The 20052-nt window shown below is 34.2% G+C and overlaps 1 protein-coding gene across 16 annotated transcripts in view; it reads right to left on the reverse strand.

Annotated features, from left to right (window-relative positions):
• Positions 1-20052, reverse strand: part of LOC136038156 (cubilin-like) — a 321162-nt gene that overhangs the window by 155779 nt on the left and 145331 nt on the right. For 14 of the 16 annotated variants that reach the window (XR_010620136.1, XR_010620138.1, XR_010620137.1 and 11 more), the window contains 7 exons: positions 17236-17395; positions 16595-16776; positions 13924-14095; positions 9473-9654; positions 4736-4897; positions 2693-2807; positions 310-392 (listed from right to left, as the gene is read on the reverse strand). Coding sequence is in view for 13 of the 16 variants with exons in the window: in XM_065721206.1 (XP_065577278.1) it covers positions 310-392; positions 2693-2807; positions 4736-4897; positions 9473-9654; positions 13924-14095; positions 16595-16776; positions 17236-17395 (1056 nt within the window). In the remaining 3 variants the exon portion in view is untranslated. The remainder of the gene's footprint in view (positions 1-309; positions 393-2692; positions 2808-4735; positions 4898-9472; positions 9655-13923; positions 14096-16594; positions 16777-17235; positions 17396-20052) is intronic. The other 2 variants (XM_065721202.1, XM_065721204.1) reach the window with 2 other exon arrangements.

The raw sequence follows: 20052 nt of genomic DNA on the forward strand, positions 1-20052 counted from the left end.
GAAAACCAAGTAGCAACTAAAAATATGGCTCTGACGCATGTACTCAGAGTCTAATTATGCGCTATGAAATGTGTCTCATGTTTGGAAAAAATATTTCGCTACTGGTATACACTTATACTGTGATTAAAACTAGTAAAATGCCAGGTTTTCCCATTGTACTTATGACACAATTTTCTTGTAGTAAGTTTCCCCTGGAGCAAAACTTCCCTCCTTGCAAAACCCTTCACCAAAGATATGATGATGATTTAATAGACACTAACTCATACATTAGCTCCGTCAGTGAGATCGATGAAACTATAATACGCTAACCTGAACATAATCGCTTGAACAATTTTCTTGACCGTTTGAAGGGCGCACCTCCAAGTGAGTAAAAGTAAGTGTAACTCTGTCCGCTGCAAGTAAGAGACAACAATTAGAACAATTCTTGAAATAATTGTGTTAAAAATTCAGCACTGGAATTTTAGGAACAACATTAGTAAATATTTATGTTTTTTTCTCAAAGTAATTTATACAACTTCTTACTAGTTTTCCAGAGTTTTGTTACTAGTCGGAAAATTATAAAAAAAATTAATTTAAGCGAGATTGGTATTGGTCTTTCCTTCTTATCAAAAGAAGCGAAAGTTATTTATGCTGCTAATACTCTAGGAAAAATTCCAACATTAGGATATCAGATTATGGATTAGCAACATTACGATGTTAATTAATTGCTGACAAATAAACCAAACCACCAAAATGATACCACCATTCATTAACAAAATTATCAATCGAAATTGCTTAATTTTGGCTTTCATTTGCATCTTTAATCAATTGAGTAGCATTTGAAATGGTACTCTGCAAAATACATTTAATTAACCATTCATTCTGTTTAAAATAGCACCAGTATTTTTCGTGCAAATACCACCTAAGAAAAAATCTTTCTAAATATTATATAAATTTGATCTTTGTTTTGTAAAAGTAAATAAGAAGCACTTTTTCTAACTTAGGAATTGGCTCTGCTAGGTCACTGCAACGTTCAGGAGTCAATATACATCCTAAAGATAAGGCCTAAAAACGCAGCTTCTCTAAGGTGGTTTTGAGAATTCTTGAACATCTACTTAAATTACAGAGAATTCTTTAAGAATTCTTGGAATATTGCTGTCTAGTTTCTCCTATGGATAAAACAATCATTTGCCTGAGAACATGTATATAATTGGATCAACAGTTTCGCTTATAGATAGATAGATATTTATTGCTACAGAATTCTTTTCGGGCAAAAGCAAAAAAAAGACAAAAAAATCCAAGGTGAACAGAAAAAACATGAGTAAAAGTTAATTTACTTTTGTTTAAATATTAGACAACAAATTTGAGAGATACTTTGTGATCAAAAAAGAATTTCTCGAGAGATCCCGTTTTCATTTATAGAACTAATTAAGTTGTGTATAGTGAGATTTCTGTTGCTATTACTAAGCTTTCAGTTTTGACAACATAAACCATGCATTTTCCAGAGTACATTTTCCAGAGGTGACGACTGATTAACTGCTCCAAAATACACCGAAGTAAACTGATGAGAAAAAAATATTGAAAAAAAGAAGAAGTTAAAAAAGAAAATACGTCAAAAAACAATAAATAATTACAAGGATAGTTACAAAATGGAATCTAAAGAAACCTTGACCAGGTTTAGTTTAAGAGGGATTCTAGCCTGAATTTACTATACCATTTGAAATAAATTATTAAAAATAGAAGGATAAATACAATGTATATACACACATGAATAAATATTTTTTTCTGTAAATTCCAACAATAAAGAAGTTTGTAACAGCAAAATATATTGTTTTTTAAAATCCCTTTTACTGTGTAAAGATTTTAACATGAATTTAAAAATCTATTGATCATTTTAAAACTATCAATACTATTATACAATACCTCGTAAATAGCTTCACAAATAATCCTCAAAAAGAGTATAAACATTCGTGCATCAGGCAGTGCTACCTATAAGAACACAATCCCAAATCCATTTCTAGAAACTCTTACATTCAAAATTTTACTATGCCATTCCCTAAGGATACGACACAAAAACATTTTGGTAAAGCTTATTACCAAATATGTCGGTAATATTGAATATTACTAACCTACCTAGGTTTATAGGGTTCTATAAACCCTAGTCTACAGACCTTTCGCCTCAGTAGAACAGGTTTCTCAATACAAAATCAGCCATGTCATTTAAAGAGGTCAAGACTGAGCCTGACACGGAGAAAAAGGACATATCAGCGCTACCCATGCGAAAGAGTGATTTTCCTTGCTGTTCCAGCCAGGGGACTGTAAGTTTCCTTGAAAGGGTTTTCGGCCATGCCAATTCCAATGGCGTACTTTTTGTTTCAACCCAACGCCATTTTGTTATAAGTGTCGGGCTATTACTTGAAATTCTCATAAAATGGTTGTTAAAATATCATTTTATTTTAAAACCAAATCGAGATAAGTAACCATTCATGAGTCAGCTACAAATTGCAATTGTTTCTCATTAGCCGTTTTTTTTAAGTGTTTTATTAATTTTGGTAACTATGGGCGTTTTTTACTAGGTTGCAGCTACCACTACAACCAAGATTAAACAGATCAACTTTTAATATCCTGTGAGATGTTCTAGATGTTTATCAGACGGTTCATTTCATATGTGAGGATTAAACTGAAAAAAAAAAATACTTAAAAAGATACTAACTCGCATCAGAACCTTCAATGATCCAGGAACAATTGAGGCCAACGCCAAAGAATTGGGGGAATGATGGAGATGTTATTTCTCCTTCTGAAGATGTTACAATCCTTGCACCACATCCCTAAAATTTATTTAAAGTTTGTATTTACAAATGTAAAAACTGCAGTTATTATCTATGTGTAACAAGGCACTCGGGACTGGCAACCATCGAGGTAAATATAATACAAGAACTAACAATGCTTTATTCTGCTTTGTTAGCCTCAGACAGGGTTATGATTTGATGAGCTGTAGTGTTGTATTATATTTATTTATATTTTATTAGTTTGTCCCAATTTAGATTCATAAACTCTGTTTTTATATTGCTTTAAATGGATTTACTCTATAGCTAGTCCACAAGCTAAATAAAACCTATTCGTCTGTGTATGCAGCAGTAGCTTTATAATAACGGACGAAAATAACTTGCTAATTCTTGACGTATTTGTATTACATGCAATTTAATCAAAATTATATTCTCATTTTAAGTTTTATCATTTTCAGTTCATTTTCCTTTTTTTCTTTCAGTATTCAATTCATATTTAATGTTATCTAGCTCATTGAACTAATAGCTTCTTTTCTGATCGCTCAGTCAGTCGCTTGGACAGTCAATTTTCACCAGAGAAAATTCCTCTCTTCGGAAAACTCTTCCTCCGTAGAAAATTCTCCAACGCAAAACGTGCCACTCCCCCTCATAGAATTCCCCTGCGGACAATTCTCCCCCAGAAAAATTCCCCTCTTCACAAAAATCCTTCCCAGCGAACTCCCCCTCCCCCCGTTAAATAGTCTCCCCTGGACCTTCCCTGCAGAAAATTTCCCCTCGAAAAATTCTCCCTACAGAAAAGAACGTTCATATTTTTTAACTTAGGAGCATTTAAAATACTAAATATTTAATTAAATTAATTAAAATTATTAATTAAATTAACCAATTCTCATTTTATGATTAGCACTACACGAATTTTTGTCTTTATCAAACAAGACGTCTTTAGCGTCGAGAAGAAAGAATAAGACGTAAATGCGTCCTAAGACCACACCGGCTATAAACAACAATCGATAAAACACCAAAAATTCAAATAATACTGAAACACCAATGAACAAGGCTGATTTTAAGTTAGTTAATAAGGAAGCAAAAAGAAAAAGCAGATACATCCTTGAGGGGCTCTACCAAGCCGTCCTCAGTGCTCAACTCAGACAAAAACACTAACATTCAGAAGTAAAAAAATGGTGAGGAGTTAACACTGGACAGTGTTGAGCATTGCAGACGGCTTGGCAGAGGTCATCGCCGAAATATATGCTTTGTCTTTTCTCTTTCTTTTACAGTGGCTGTAAATCACCATCGTTTCTTCGTGTCTTAATTACTTTATATTAGTGAACATTTTTCGTTTTTCTTACAAACGAAAGAATTTGATCAAAACTGAACAAAAACCACAGATAATTTAAAGTCAAACAATGATAAAAAGAAAACACTCAAAGCAAATGCATAAAATATCTACTCCATGACAGAAACCACGGAAGTAGAAAATAATAAAAAAAAGCCATTCCTCTGAACAATAAAAGAGAAGAAACTCTGAGTATTGTTTTGTATCACGGCTTTGTGACGGAGTAGCAACTTTTTGCAAGATTCCGTTTTACCTATTCCTTCTTTATGTCAAGGGTGTCGTGTTTGACACAGACCAAATGTTCATGCGGTTTTTCTTTGGTTCTTTTGCTTGTTACTGGAAATACACCCTTTTTTTGAAAAATTATTCACTTTGTTTTTATTATGGCAGGCTAATTTGACCTTTGATCTTATACATATACATATATATATATATGCTGGTTTAAAGGTCTTTTTATGAAACTGGATATGTTAATATAAACCATTGACCTTGCAGTAGAACCAAGCGTTTTCCAACTCAGTTGGCATGTGAAATTTAGATGTTACTTGGGAATTTATTTTAATGTAAGCTCTCCAGACTTACGGTGGCTGAGCTTGTAGAATCATACGACTGAGTGAGCGCAAGTGTAAATACTTACTGTGCTGTAATTTGCTGCAAATCCCTTGGATGTAAAGCTATTATCCGTCACTAGCTTAATAAACATTTCATTTGAAGTTGATCGGATTGTAGTAATGTTTGGAATGGAATGTCCACAGTGCTTCAAAATGATGGCATAGTCTTCTGAGGGACCATCATGTACCTAAAAATGTCAAGTTCGAGTAGAAACTTTTTAGGTTGGGAATAGAAAATTTGATCGTTGATAGGTTGATTATAGATACTTTGAGTAAATATATATAGGCTAAGTATCGATATGTTGAGCATAGATAGATTGAGTAAAGATAGGTTGAATATAGATAGGTTGAGTGCAGGTAGGTTGAGCATAGATAGGGTGAGCATAGATATGTTGAGCATTGATAGATTGAGTAAAGATAGGTTGAGTATAGAGAGGTTGAGTATAGATAGGTTGAGTGCAGATAGGTTGAGCATAGATAGGCTGAGTATAGATATGTTGTGTAGACATAGGTTGAGCATAGATAGATTGAGTAAAGATAGGTTGAATATAGATAGGTTGAGTGCAGGTAGGTTGAGCATAGATAGGGTGAGCATAGATATGTTGAGAATTGATAGATTGAGTAAAGATAGGTTGAGTATAGAGAGGTTGAGTATAGATAGGTTGAGTGCAGATAGGTTGAGTGCAGATAGGTTGAGCATAGATAGGCTGAGTATAGATATGTTGTGTAGACATAGGTTGAGCATAGATAGATTGAGTAAAGATAGGTTGAATATAGATAGGCTGAGTATAGATATGTTGTGTATACATAGGTTGAGCATAGATAGGTCGAATACAGACAGATTCAGTATACATAGGTTGAATATAGATAGGTTGAGTATAGATAGGTTGAGTATAGATAGGTAGACAGAATGAGTATAGATAGGTTAAGCATAGATAGGCTGAATATAAATAGGTTGAAATTGTGAATATTAAGGTTGAGAATGGAATGATGCTATTAGGCAAGAAACGTTTGCACATATTAATTTTTTGATTTTAGTACTATATATTCTTAATAGTACAAACATTTATACGATTTATTCCACCATCAGTATTTACATAAATTTACCAAAGATGGTACCTTTTAGCGTCCATGATAATTTTTAATTTATTTGAATGCTAAATGGAGATTAATGTAGACTGACATTGACGAGTTATACATCATAATTGGTGATTTATGCACACAAACTAACCAGCAGACTTAAAAAAATGCCAGATTCAAATATATTTTAATTTTCCTTCATAAACTAATTCCATTGCAAATTTTTATGATTTCTTACAATTCTAATTATCATTTTTTTCAATAATTATATTTTCATGTAAGCCTTAATTATTTCAATTAGAACATTGTCTAATTTCTTATCTTTGCATTATTCACGACAAATTCAAGTGCATTCTCTAGAACTTATTGCGTAAGAACATTTAAGACAAGTTAATATAGTCTAAAAGGTAAGAACAAAAAAACTTATGTTTTGAAGATTCCCCCCCCCCCACAAAAAACGTAGCAGTGGGAATCTATATGAAAGTAGAAAAAAAAATTGCATTAGAATACGAAAAACAAAGAAACTATATAAACAAAAGAAGAAAAATTTGAACACTCCGGAGTAAAACAAGAACTAATAGCTCATATGGCACTTGTGACGAGGTCGGAAGAGCCGAGACCCAAGAGCTCATATGGTATGAGCTCTAGCGAAATTCCAAGAATCAATAGATTCATTTAAAAGGAAAATCAGAGGCTTAATGCCGGTCGGGATTTAAAATAAGAGCTCTGAGTCACGAGGTCCTTCTAAATACCAGAAATCATTTAGATCTGATCACCCACTCGTAAGTTAAAAATACCTCAATTTTTCTAATTTTTCCACTCCCTTCAGCCCCCCAGATGGTCAAATCTGGGATAAGGACTTTATCAAGTCAATTTGTGCAGCTCCCTGACACGGCTACCAATTTTCATCGTCCTAGCACTTCCAGAAGCACCGAACTCCCCAAAGCACTGAACTCCACCCCCTAACTCCCCCAAAGAGAGCGGATCCAGTCAGGTTACGTCAATCACGTATCTACGACATTTGCTTATTCTATCCACCAAGTTTCTTCCCGACCTCTCCACTCTAAGCGTTTTCCAAGATTTCTGGTTTCCCATTCCAACTCCATCCATGTCAACAGATGTGGTCGGGATTTCAAATAAGAGCTCTGAGACATGAGTTCCTTCTAAATATCAAATTTCATTAAGATCCGGTCACCCGTTCTTAAGTTAAAAATACCTCGAATTTTCTAAATTTTCAAAATTAACAACCCCCAGCTCCCCCAAAGAGAACGGATCCGTTCTAATTATTTCAGTCATGTATCTATAACTTGTGCTTATTCTTGCAATCAAGTTTCATCCCGATCTCTCCATTCTAAGCGTTTTCCAAGATTTCTGGTTTCCAAGATTTTTCTTCCCCCTCCAACCCTCCATGTCCCCGGATCCGATTCAAATTGAAAATGGAGCATCTGAGACATAAGATTCTACTATATATGAAGTTTCATTAAGATCTGATTACCCATTCGTAAGATACCTCGATTTTCACGTTTCCAAGAATTCCGGTTTCCCCCTCCAACTCCCCAAATGTCACCGGATCTTTTCAGAATTTAAAATAAAAGTTCTAAAGCACAAGGTACTTCTAAATCTCAAATTTCATTAAGATCTGATCACCCGTTCTTAAGTTACGAATGCCTCATTTTTTCTACTTTTATGAATTACTCCCCCCCCCAAACTCCACCAAAGGGAGCGGATCCAGTCCAGTTATTTCAGTGACGTATCTTGGACTTGTGCTTATTCTTCCCACCAAGTTTCATCCTGATCTCTCCGCTTTAAGCGTTTTCCAAGATTTCCGGTCCCCCATCCCCCATATGACACTGGATCCAGTCGGAATTTAAAATAAGATATCTGAGTTACAAGTTCCTTCTAAATATAAAATTTCATTAAAATCCCATCACTCCTTCGTAAGTTAAAAATACCTCATTTTTTCCAATTTTTCAGAATTAATCCCCCCCCCAACTCCCACAAAGAGATCGAATCCGTTCCGGTTATATCAATCACTTATCTAGGACTTGTGCTTATTTTTCCCAACAAGTTTCATCCCAATCCCTCCACTCTAAGCGTTTTCCATGATTTTAGGTCCCCCTCCCAACTCCCCCCCAATGCTACCGGATCCTGTCGAGATTTAAAATAAGAGCTCTAAGACACGACATCCTTCCAAACATCAGATTTCATTAAGATCCGATCACTCCTTCGTAAGTTAAAAATACCTCATTTTTTCTGATTTTTCAGAATTAACCCCCCCCCCCCAACTCCCCCAAAGAGAGAAGATCCGTTCCAGTTATGTCAATCACGTATTTAGGACTTCTGATTATTTTTTCCACCAAGTTTCATCCCGATCCCTCACTCTAAGCATTTTCCAAGATTTTAGGTCACCCTCCCCAACTCCCCCCAATGTCATCGGATCCGGTCGTAATTTAAAATAACAGCTCTGAGACACGATATCCTTCAAAAAATCAAATTTCATTAAGATCCGATCACCCGTTCGTAAGTTAAAGATACTTCATTATTTCTATTTTTTCCGAATTAACCGGCCCCCACTCCCCACCCCAGATGGAACGATTATTTCTAATGTAATCTGGTCTAGTCCCTGATGCGCCTGCCAAATTTCATCGTCCTAGCTTATCTGGAAATGCCTAAACTAGCAAAACTGGGACAGACAGACAGATCAACAGGCCGACCGACAGAATTTGCTATCGCTATATGTCCCTTGGTTGATACCAAGGGCCATAAAAAAGGAAGTGAACCTTAAAATTATTTATTTTGATTTCAGGTGCATTTTTCATGCTTTCCATTTCAACTCAAAGTTCTATCAGGTTGTAATGTTTAAAGTGTAGATTCTTATTATTGCATTTAACAAGGGCGTACCCAGTATCTATTTAGAGAGGAAGTAGGGGGGATTTAAAAACATTTTAAAATCACATCAAAATTTGTTTATATACATTTGTGCTACAGTTTTACAAGTCGGACAAAAGTTTCGGGAAATGGGGAGGGAGGAGTTCAAACTTTAAACTCCTCCCCCCCCCCCTGGATACGGCATTGGATGGTAATAGAAAAATATCTTCTATTATTAGTTTTTTTTGTTGGCCTCAGTAAATAAAATAAATCATTTTCCAAAAAAAGCATTCGGAAATTTTTTTAGGAAAAACGAGCATAAATAAAGGTATATAACAAATCACACAAGATTGTACTTAAATAGCATCAATTACAACAAAAGCCATTTAATTTAGAAAAATAAAACCTACAGATAAAAATATAAAAATAGAAATGTAGAAAATGTGGATGTAAATATAGAAACATAAAAAAAGGTAAGGTGAGTCTAAAAATTTGCAAAACAAAATCTTTTATATATCTTTGTATTTTGTAAATCTTTTGTATTATTAAGTATAAAAATACTTACTATAATTTGCCTATTCCTAGTTCTACTCTTTCACTATTCAACAACTGATAGCATTATTAACAATAAATCGGTTCGAAACTTAGATTTTCTAATTATCATAAATTATCAAATTGATAGAATTTATCAATTCTGGAATAGCAACAAATGAAAAAACAGTAAATAAAATCTCTCATTCAGTGCCAGTACAAATAAGGCTAAGCGCATCTTCTAACACCTACGTAAATAAAAACAATTTAAGATACCCACTTACAGAAACATAGTCATAACTACAATTGGCTGCATGTTCTATGTCAAAGTCCGTGAATTTAAGTTCAACAACATGGTTAGGTACCACTGTAATCTTCCAGCCACAATCTGAGCCATGGTCATAATTGTTCGGGTAGTTTGGCGAATGAAATGACCCAGAAGGTGATGTAAATACACCTCCACATCCTGAAAAGATAAACAGGTTTTAAGCTGACAAGAATGCTAGATAGCCAATAAAAAAACAATCTTAAAACCCATTCATAGATCAATGGCATATATGACGAAAATTAGTTTTGCAAATTTTCTTGGTTCCATAGTTATGCAGTACCGAATGATAAAATATGTTTACATGTGGCCCTTCAATGGAAAACAATCAAAAACCCATAAATACACCTTATCACTACCCTATCACTGCAATAAGGGCATACACATGACAAAAAGGAAAGTATCTGGCATATAAACAATCTGCAATAAAGGGACACATGACAAAGAATGACAGCATTTGGCCTACAAACAATCTAGATCAGATTTTCATGCTATGTCGACTTGTTCCTATTGACAAGGCTTAAAAGGGTGAATATGTGAATATACTTTGTATCTTACTCATAGTATTTTTGGCTATTTTCTTTTCCAATTCTTTTTTAATTAATTTCACCTTTATCATCACGATTCCAATGAAAATATAATATTTTATTTCGACTTTATTGGGAGGCAAATTATAAATATAAGATAAAAAGTTTTTGAAAACTTTCCTGCTCTAGAGTGAAATCCTATTAATGTACGCGTCCCTTTATGGAACCAACGGAGGGAATAATCCAGCAAAAGAGACAGGGTTTGTTCAAAAAGTATCTTAATCTTGCCCATAAGGAAAACCTATGATCAGAAAAAATGTGTCAAGAAACTCAAGTCTAGAAACTCTGTTTCAAATTTGAAGGGTGCATATAATTATTGGGTTTGAGCGTCCAATTTTTGACTGCCTGAAAGCGGCTATATTGATCTTACAGCTTTTTTGGTAATGGTTACACCATATGGAGCATAAGAATATGATGAACCACAGCAACAAAATCAAAGAAGACGATAAGCCTTACTTTGGCATTATTCTAAAACTACCCTGTTCCTTTGTTTTTATTGCCCACAACGAGGCTCTTTATTGGTTGCAGACCTCCAAACAGAGTTACTTCTCCAAAATCAAAAATAGCTCTGTTACAAAACTCCCTTGCAATTTCCTTTAGCGTAAATCCTTAGTCATGATGGAGTGGACGAGTATACTGCTGTTACTCGCCACTTTTGAATTTTTTGCATTGTTGTAATTTTCCATCACGACTCCTTATTTGTTCAATGGCAGTCTAATTCCTGGATACTGAGGGCTAGCCAAAATGAGGGCTAGCTGTTTCAGTCTCATCTGATGTAAGGTCGTCTCTGAAAGGGGTGTACTATTTATTATATGTGTGATACCCCTCATATTGTCAAAAAGGGCTGTTGCATCTTCTGGACCGTTTCTACTTGGGATTTTTCTAGTTTTACATAGAATTTAATGTGGAAGCACTGTTCTTGGTTAAAAAAAAAAAATTATGGTTTTTAATGGTTTTATGGTTTTCAAAATTCTTGGTTTTAAAAATAAAAAATTTAAAAAAAAAAGCTTTATCGAAAGGTACCTAATTATAGTTTCTCACCCATTAGCGGTCTACTAGCGAATGAAATCCACCTGTAAACATAGTTCTCTTAAATATTCCGTTTAATTTGTTCTTTGAATGAGCATTTCGTGAATGTTTTTCAAAACTTAGACAGCTCAAAAATTAAAACTTTTGGGAGGATGAAAAATGCTTTTGGAAGATTTCATGATTTTTAATCTCCATTAAAGATATTTGGACTATTGACATTGTCAGGGTACTATTTTAAAAATCTGAGGAAAAGATTAAAGTTGATAAGGTGGTGAGAAGCATCAAAACTAAAAAAGAACATTACCTGCCATCTATCATGTATCTTCAGTAAAAATTGCAACGTTGAATGACAAAAGTAAAGTGAAAACACAGGCAGAGCAAGTAGTTTTTAGACAAACTATTGTTTCGTTTTTGTCAATAATTAAGACTCTTTTTAATCAAATTTTCTAATTCAGAAACATGTTTGATGTTACTTTGTCCAGCTTCCCACCCATAAATAAAGTATCCAGTCAGAAAACACTCAAATATAAAGTATTAACACATTTTTGGGGAAATGAATTCCAATATTGTATTCACAATTTTTGATTAATAAATAGCATTATATATTTTTGAGAATTCATACTTGCGTATTTTTCACGGGAAATTTATATTAATTAAAGAAATACATTCACACAGCAAGCTTGGCAAAATACCTCTGAAACCAATGACTAAACTGTTTTCATTTTTTCCCATTAGGACGCCTCCACATGCGTATCTTACTATGTGCAGACCATTGACCTTAACCTTTTTGACTAAGAATGGTGATTATTTTAATCATCGAGCTTTTATCATCTATGCCTGGCATAAAAGTTTGCATAGCAGCCCCTTAAGCAAAATGGAAACATAGCAGCCTAAAAATGCCCTCTTTTTGTAAGATATATTTACTGGCATAGTTAATAAAGTCACATCGACACGCTATGCTTTTTTATATTACAAAGTGAGTCTTATTATGGTTGCAGAGTCTACTAAGCACGTCTACGTTTAGCAGAAGAGTCTATTTTTTTAGTACTTTAATTAGGACTCCCCACGCCGGTCGGCACATAAGGCGGCAACCATGCTTCTCCACGATGAACTCTACAGCGTCTTCGGCCAAAGTTCATCAAGGGTTGTTCTTGAGAGCGCTGCGTCATTTTCTAGGCATCGTCCAAGTGTGGCCTTTTGTCGTCCACACCGTCGAACTCCTGGAGGAGTCTAACCCCAAAAATAATAAGGCGGACGATTGCTACCCACCCTAACCATGTGTCTCCGATATCACCACCGAATTCTTATTACTTTATCGATAACGAGTGGCTGTTTAGTCTTCTCGCTAATGAATGAGCTGGTAATTTTGCCCGTCCAGTTGATTCCGAGAATCCGTCGAAGATTTCTAAACTTTGGATTCTTTTTTCTACCTGTTTTGTGAGAACCCAGGCTACAGAACCATACATTAGAGCTGACAGGACATTACTATTGAAGAGCCTCAGCTTCAGCTTCACAGAGAAAGTGGAACTTCTCCAAACATTTTTTAACTTATCAAAGTTGCTTCCTTCGTACGCGATCATGTGGCAGCTTCATGCTCGGGGCTTCCATCAGTGCTCACTAGACACCCAGGATATCTAAAACTCTCCACCTCTTCAATTTCCTTTGCTTTAACTATCAGTGGCTCAGCAGATAGTTTATTCACCTTATTGCGCATAAAGAGTCTATTTTTCTACTATGCACGATGAGACTGATTAGCTCGATACATATAAAAAATTAAATTAATTCAGTATGGCTAAAACAGAACAAAATTAGCTATAGAACTGAGCAAAAACACAAACACAACAAGTTACAATACATAACACAAACAGAGCCAAAGAAGTTATAATGTTAAAAGTAAACAATAAAACATAAATTATTATCTGAACTACTTCAAATAAGAATAGTGACTATTTTCATTATTAAAACCAAACATTTATTATTAATAAAAAGTATATGAAATCTATACAGCATAAAGGGCAAGAATAGTGTGATCTAACGCAATTCAATCTAAACAGAGTTAATTATTTAGGGAATTATTTAATGATTCAAATAAGATTAATTATTAGCATTAATTATTAATTACAATTATCACTATTATATATACTATTATTATCAGTAAATATAAATTATTGGTTATTACTTTTAGATAATATTAATTATAAAACGAATGGGGAAAATAATTTTTCCACGTTTAGGGATTTACTTTGTTTGTTTTGCGCTTAAAATACATTTATTTAGTCATGCTGTCTACTAAAATTACCTTAAGAATCGGTTTCGAAGACTTCTACAAAGCAGTAAATGACTTATTTGTTGAGGAGGGGGAGGGGAATACAACCTAGTACCTCCAAAAATACTTACAACACTGAAATTTGAAGATCTTGTTTGAACTTAACTCAGGCTTAACTATGTTGAAAAGATACTAATTTTTTCTTTTAGCGCATAAAATGCCACATATAAATCTCTTAAAGGCGAAAGAATTACAGAATTATGCCATATATTAAATTTTGATTTGCTGTTATCTGAGTTAAATAGATCTGAAAGTCAAAATATCGTTTCAATTTTAAACACTTCAAAATAACCAGTTTGATTAATCTGAAAGCTTCAGCTAGAAAGACTTTTGTAAGATGAAGATGTATGCAAAATTAATCTTTTTTGTGTATCTTAAAATGCATCTTCATTTACAAAATATGTCTGATGCTTTCAAAAACCATACGAGCCAAAATTTAAGCAAATACAAAGATCATTAGCCAATTACCTCCAGCGAGTGACTTATACGAGGCCCTGAATCCCCGCCCTCGAACACTTCCATCACTATGGAAGTAGATGGTCATTTCATTATCACTACTAGTTACTATAATTGGAGTTGCCATATGTTGATTGCACAGGTTGGCTAGCTCCATTCCCCCATTCATTTTACCGTTTGTCACCTATAAGAAGAAATGAAAAGGTTAGAACATTAAGGATAATATATACAAATTAAGTTTAAAATACATTAGTTTCATTACATTAACCATTAGCTAACACTTTAGTTATAATAAATAAAGGTGTATAGCTAATACATTATTTATATATGAATAAGGATAATTTATACAAATAAACCAAAAATACTTTAATAATATGAAATAGTCATTAGCTAATACATTAAATATTTGACAGGGACACAACTAATCAATCACAATTAATCAAAATGATTAATGGTTGTTGAATTATCATTGGTACACATCACGAGCAAACTTTTGAGGTCGAGGAGGGCTAGAATTGTTTAACGTTGCTGGGCCCCAATTCTTAAGACGGAAAGCCAGCTATAGTCCTACCGTCCAGATTATATTAATATTTGACGACGTTTTTTGGAATTTTCAGACGGAGTGAGGGGGGGGGGTCATGACTATGAGAAAATCTCTAAGGATCTCTTTTTTATAATACTTTTCTTTCTTTCTTTCTTTCTTTCTTTGTTTATCTCTATCTTCTTTCCCAAAATATCCCCTGTCCTGTTATCTGCCTTTTCTTCTTCCCTTTTCTCGCCCTATCTCTCTTAACTTTCTCTTCCCCCGCAATTCTCTATCACTTTCTTCTTTCGTTCTTTTACCCCTTTTCCATTTTTCGCGCTTTCTATTGTTCATTAGTTTGTGAATTAATTTTTTTTCATATAAAGTATAGCCATTTTCCTCTTTCATTCTTTTTCTACTCTGAAAAAAAAAATGAAAGCTGGTTTCAAAATAAATATAGATCTCATTTAAGGATTCACAAGCAATGGGTAAATCGAAACTGAGATTTTCTTTTTTCATTTATGATCCTTTTAATTGATAACTGAATCTTGTTACGACCTCATTATCAATCTTGTCATCGATCAGTTATCAATGGATTGATAACTGATCTTTCTAATTATGACCTCCCTGGCGTTTATAAAGTATAAAAATAAGAACATTTTACTTTCTATTCAAATATGAATTTCTGATAACTATATATAGAAATGGATTTTTGAGAACTTGTTTCACACAGAAAATAATGAAATAGTAGTACGGAACCATTTAACAAACTTAACTAAATGAACAATACAGACAAAATATCAAGAGGCTATATACTTCAAACCGTATAATAAAAACATATAATAATTAGGATAATAAACATATAAAATTATATAATAATTAATTGTAGCTATTCAACATGATAATCTCTAAGAAAAGTAATTGGTGAAACATATTTATAGGATTGTATACAGTCACTCGGTAACTTGCCTTACTTGACTTAAAGTTCCTGCTCGGCAGCAGTTCTAGCGTAAAGGGAAACAGAAGTCATTGCCATTTGTCGTCTTCAGAGTGGTCTCTCCTGGTTGGGGAAGTGATTGGACCACGGATGATCTCCAGCCATCTTGCACCTGGTCTATCTCTTGCAGCCTACCTCTACCTCTGGCCAAAACAGAAGAAAGCTGGTCGTCAATCTGACCGGGTAGTTCTGACTTTAGTTAGTTTCTCCAAGTGACCTTTCCATAAGCGGAGGCCCTCTGATTGGTCGCAAATATTATTGTGGAGGGGGTTTCAGAGATGCATTGCGTTCTGAGTGTATTGACCCGAGAGCTCACATAGGATCTCGTATGTGGCTCCTGTGTCCTTTTTCTTGGAGCTTGAAGCTTGGACGCCTATTCTAGGCTTTAGCCAAGAATAGCTAAAGCCAAGGCTTTAGCCTATCCATTCTAGGCTTTAGCCAAGAATGGATATGCCAGCACTTAACAAGGATAAACAAACGAAAATTGAGAGAACAAACCTGTTTCTACAATTACAAAATTGAATAAATGAGTAATTGAATAATTAAATACAATTAAAAGATCTAATAATTGCTAATGAAAAGAATACAGTGACATTCAACTTAAATCATTTTGTATTGGACACCGAGGACGTAAATTGCTATGGAACAAGTTGAAAGGCAAACCCCTCCAAACCTCGTTTTCCCTTTTAAGATCTAATTCCACACCATATTTTGTTTTTCTTCTCCGAAAATTTAATGCTAGAAAAATTTTTATAGTTATATTTGTGATTGTAATTTTATCAGTTATATCTGCTTTATACATTACTATCTGTCCAATTAGAATTTAAATTCAAATTTCGTTTGAAATTTGAATTCATTTGTCTACCTTCATCTGGTTCAGTTCAATCTTCATTTTGATTTTGCACAGTTCACAAAATTTCTTTTTATTGCCTGGAAAATAATTATTTCTTTTTCAAGAGTTCCCTGGAATAATCATTTTCCATGGTATTATTTCCTTTTTAAGAGTTTTGTCGAATTTTTGCTAATGCAGTTAGTTTATAAAATCTTTGTCATCTTCGCACCTATAACAAGAAACAAGAAGGGGGAAATCATGCAAATTAGCAAAAAGTACAGCACGTGACCGTTTCAACTGTCAAAAAGTAGACTCATAATATAAATATTACCTTTAAAAAATCAAATTGACAATTTATGGATCCTTCAATGTCAAAGTCTTGGATTGTAAGTTCAATACGAGATCCATGATCAATACTTATTTGCCATATGCACGCCATGGCCGCAGGATACATGTCAGGATAGTTGGGTGACCTAAGGTATCCATAGCTTTTTGTTAAAAGTCCACCACAACCTGTAAATTGACATCAATTTTTACCGCACAAAAATAAATACCTTAAGTCTCAATTCTCAAATAAAACAGAATTTGAGAGGTGTGAATCCTTAAGAAATAGAAAACAATGACAGAGAAAGAAACACTATAGGAAAGGTAAAAGGTAATTTGACCAAATCAGATTTACCTTGAAGGAAGAAATAAAAAAAAGCTATACAGGAAACAGAATCAAATTATAAACACAATTCTTTTCTCTATGACATGATGCTCTCAAATATACAAAAATTGAATTATCAGCTTTTTTTCTGACTTAACTGAAACCACAAATGGAAAAAAATACAACAAAAAAAGGTATAGGGAAAATACTAAAAATACCAAAATGATGTGGCACACAAGGGAGGAAAAATGTTTTGAAGTCATATGTTGACTATCCCTTAGTTTAAAATTTGTCTTCTTTTTCAAGATATTAAAAATGCTTACCGTAAATTTCCCATTCAAGACGAAAACCACCACCGGCAATATTTGAGTCAGATTCAAATCGAACTTGTACTTGAGAGGAATTCGATGAGACAACTGGGGGAGTTCGAGCACCGCAAAAGCGACCAAGTGAGGTTCGGTTGGTGTCTTTTCCTTCGAATACCTTAAAAATAGCGAAATATGATAAATTCTTTTAACGAATACCATTAAATATTACGAAATCAAAAAACCAAGTCTTATTGGGTTGCTCCCTGTCATAGATTTTTAGCAACACAATGTGGTGGCATTATAATAGGGGAAATTCCAGATCCACTCCCTCTCTATAACGCTTTTCCTCAGATCTTTTAAGAAAGAACATAGATCACAAAGTAGAGAAAACCGAAAAAGGAAAAAATATATTTAGATAAAGACAGAACCAAACGGGAATAATTTCTTGCCAAAATAACAAAATAGAGATTTCTACAAAGATCTCTCCTAAATCGTCGTTAAAAAATGCACAATTATAGACGATCCATTTAAATCTAAGCAATAGATCTATCAGAAGTGCCCCATGAGGAAACTCAAGATACAACGAATTCTTTGCCTAAAAACGCACAAAATAATTGTTTCATGGTTTAACGAAGATTATTAAACGTTTATTACCAGCTTTATTGCTGGATATTTCATTGGTTAATATTTTCTGATATATATACTACTGGGCCCGGCACTCGGCATGTAGCAGGCTTCTATATATGGATTCTCATTGTCGCTTGTCTTCTAACCACAGACAATTTGAGCCTTTTCTTGATGTCATGACGTCACCACAGGTTCGATACAGCCACCTTGTGAAAACTACGAATTCTTTCTCAAAGTCTAGACCTATTTAGATCGTCTTTAATAATAATAATAATAATAATTTATTTATCACCCACTTTACAAAACAGAGGTTAAGTGGAGTAAAATACAAAAACAGCAAAAGAAATACAAAAGAAACAAATTTAATTTGTTTCTTTGTGGCCAGTCATCGATGTTCCTTGTTTTTCATTCCTTAGATTTCTTCGTACATTTTTGTTCAGCTTTACCTCAGAAAGTTTTTTCCTCGCCTTTTGCTTTAGTAGATTAGATTCATACATCATCTCATTTGATTTCTTAATGAGTTATAGATAACAACTACGTCTTTTCCAGTTTCCGACGACAAATCACAGTTCGAAATTTCGTTTACAATTGAATGTGACTCTCCCTGTGGCTTGTCTCATGCCTTTTTCTCTAGCTTTTACAATTCTCACTTTCATCAGTTTTCTAATCACATTTATCTGTGCTTCATTTTCATCAATTAACTCCTTAAACATTGTAAATGACCCAAAATTAGAATTAGCATCTTTGTAAATTTACACTTTTTTTGTTATTAGACCTTTAACTTTTGCCTTGGCTTGTCTTCTTTCATTATAAAAAATAACGTCGAACCTTCTTTTTTTTCTAAACAGAGGCTGATATACTATCAGACTCTTGGTTAATGTTCTTATAAACTCTAATGTCGTTATTTATAGCTATTTCATTGTTTGGAGCTTTTATAAAATGTTGAACGTCGCCTTTTACGTCGGTTTGTCTTTTGTCATTATGAAATACATATCGCCAAAACTTAATTTTTTTTAAACAAAGGCATGGTTTAGCATTAATGACCTTATCCATGTCAAAATCCCAAAACCATTAATCATAACTATCATTTTCAACTTTGACACGTTTTGACTCCGCTGTCTCTTATCTTCTATCCCCATTTTTCTTTCTTCTTCATTTTGGATTTTCATTACTTCAGACAATTTGCCGATGCCCTTTACTTTAGCTACCCTTATTGGTGCGGTTTTACATGACTGTTCAGGTTGTAGATTTGTTAATTGCTCAAGTGGTGGGACAAAAGCTTTTTTTCTTCCAACGAATTACTATTTATAAAACTTGTAAATTTTAGTTTTTTGGGTCTTGTCTCTTCTGAGGGTTCAGTTTGTTGATTTTCACCCGTTGTGAATTTAATTTGTTCGGAGTGTTCTCTTGGTCTTATCACGTTTGACAGCTCAGGTGGTTCAAAAAATCATCATTTTAATTCTCATTGCTATCATGTCCAATTTTGACACGTTTTGATTCTAGCTGTCACTAGTCTTACATGATGGTTGGGGTTGTAGATTTTTTCAAATGTTCAGGTGGTGGGACAAAACTCCTTTTTCTTCCAACGAATTATTATTTGTAAACACTTGTAAACTTTCAAATTTTTAGGTCTGATAATGTGCTGATAAGGTGGCGATTCTATTGAGGCAGATACGTTGCAAGAGTGAGGAATACAGGGAGTCTAGTAACCCACTTCTAGTGTCGGCCTGTGCTTCGGCGAAGTGGTGGTTGCGGCTCATTGGACGAGTGCGAGAGGCCAAGGACCGGGGTTGTAAATGCGGTCCGGGTTTATTTATAATGCGGTCCCTCTTTCTGAGAAGCAGAACCATGAGGGCCCCGACAGCATCCCAGAGTCTGAGTAGGTTGTCAAAAGTCAGTTTGTACAGCAGTGTAGAAATTTCTTTCAATAGTGAGATGGATTCGTTGCTTGATTCTAGTCAAAACCAAGTTCTATCGTGATAACATCGTCTGATATTAAGCAGGTTGCGTTGAAGCTTAGAAAGAAGAAATTCTCGGCTGGTACCGACACTATTTTTACTGAGCATTTTATTGCCTCAAGTGACCTCCTCTATAACCACCTTGCATTACTTTCGGTGTCGTTCCAGACAGTTTATGCATTGGAGTGATTAGGCCAATTCTGAAAAAGAAAAACCAGAATCATCACATTCATCATATAGGCCAGTG

This window comes from Artemia franciscana, chromosome 17 (assembly GCF_032884065.1).
Source record: "Artemia franciscana chromosome 17, ASM3288406v1, whole genome shotgun sequence".
Taxonomy (NCBI): Eukaryota; Metazoa; Arthropoda; class Branchiopoda; order Anostraca; family Artemiidae; genus Artemia; species Artemia franciscana.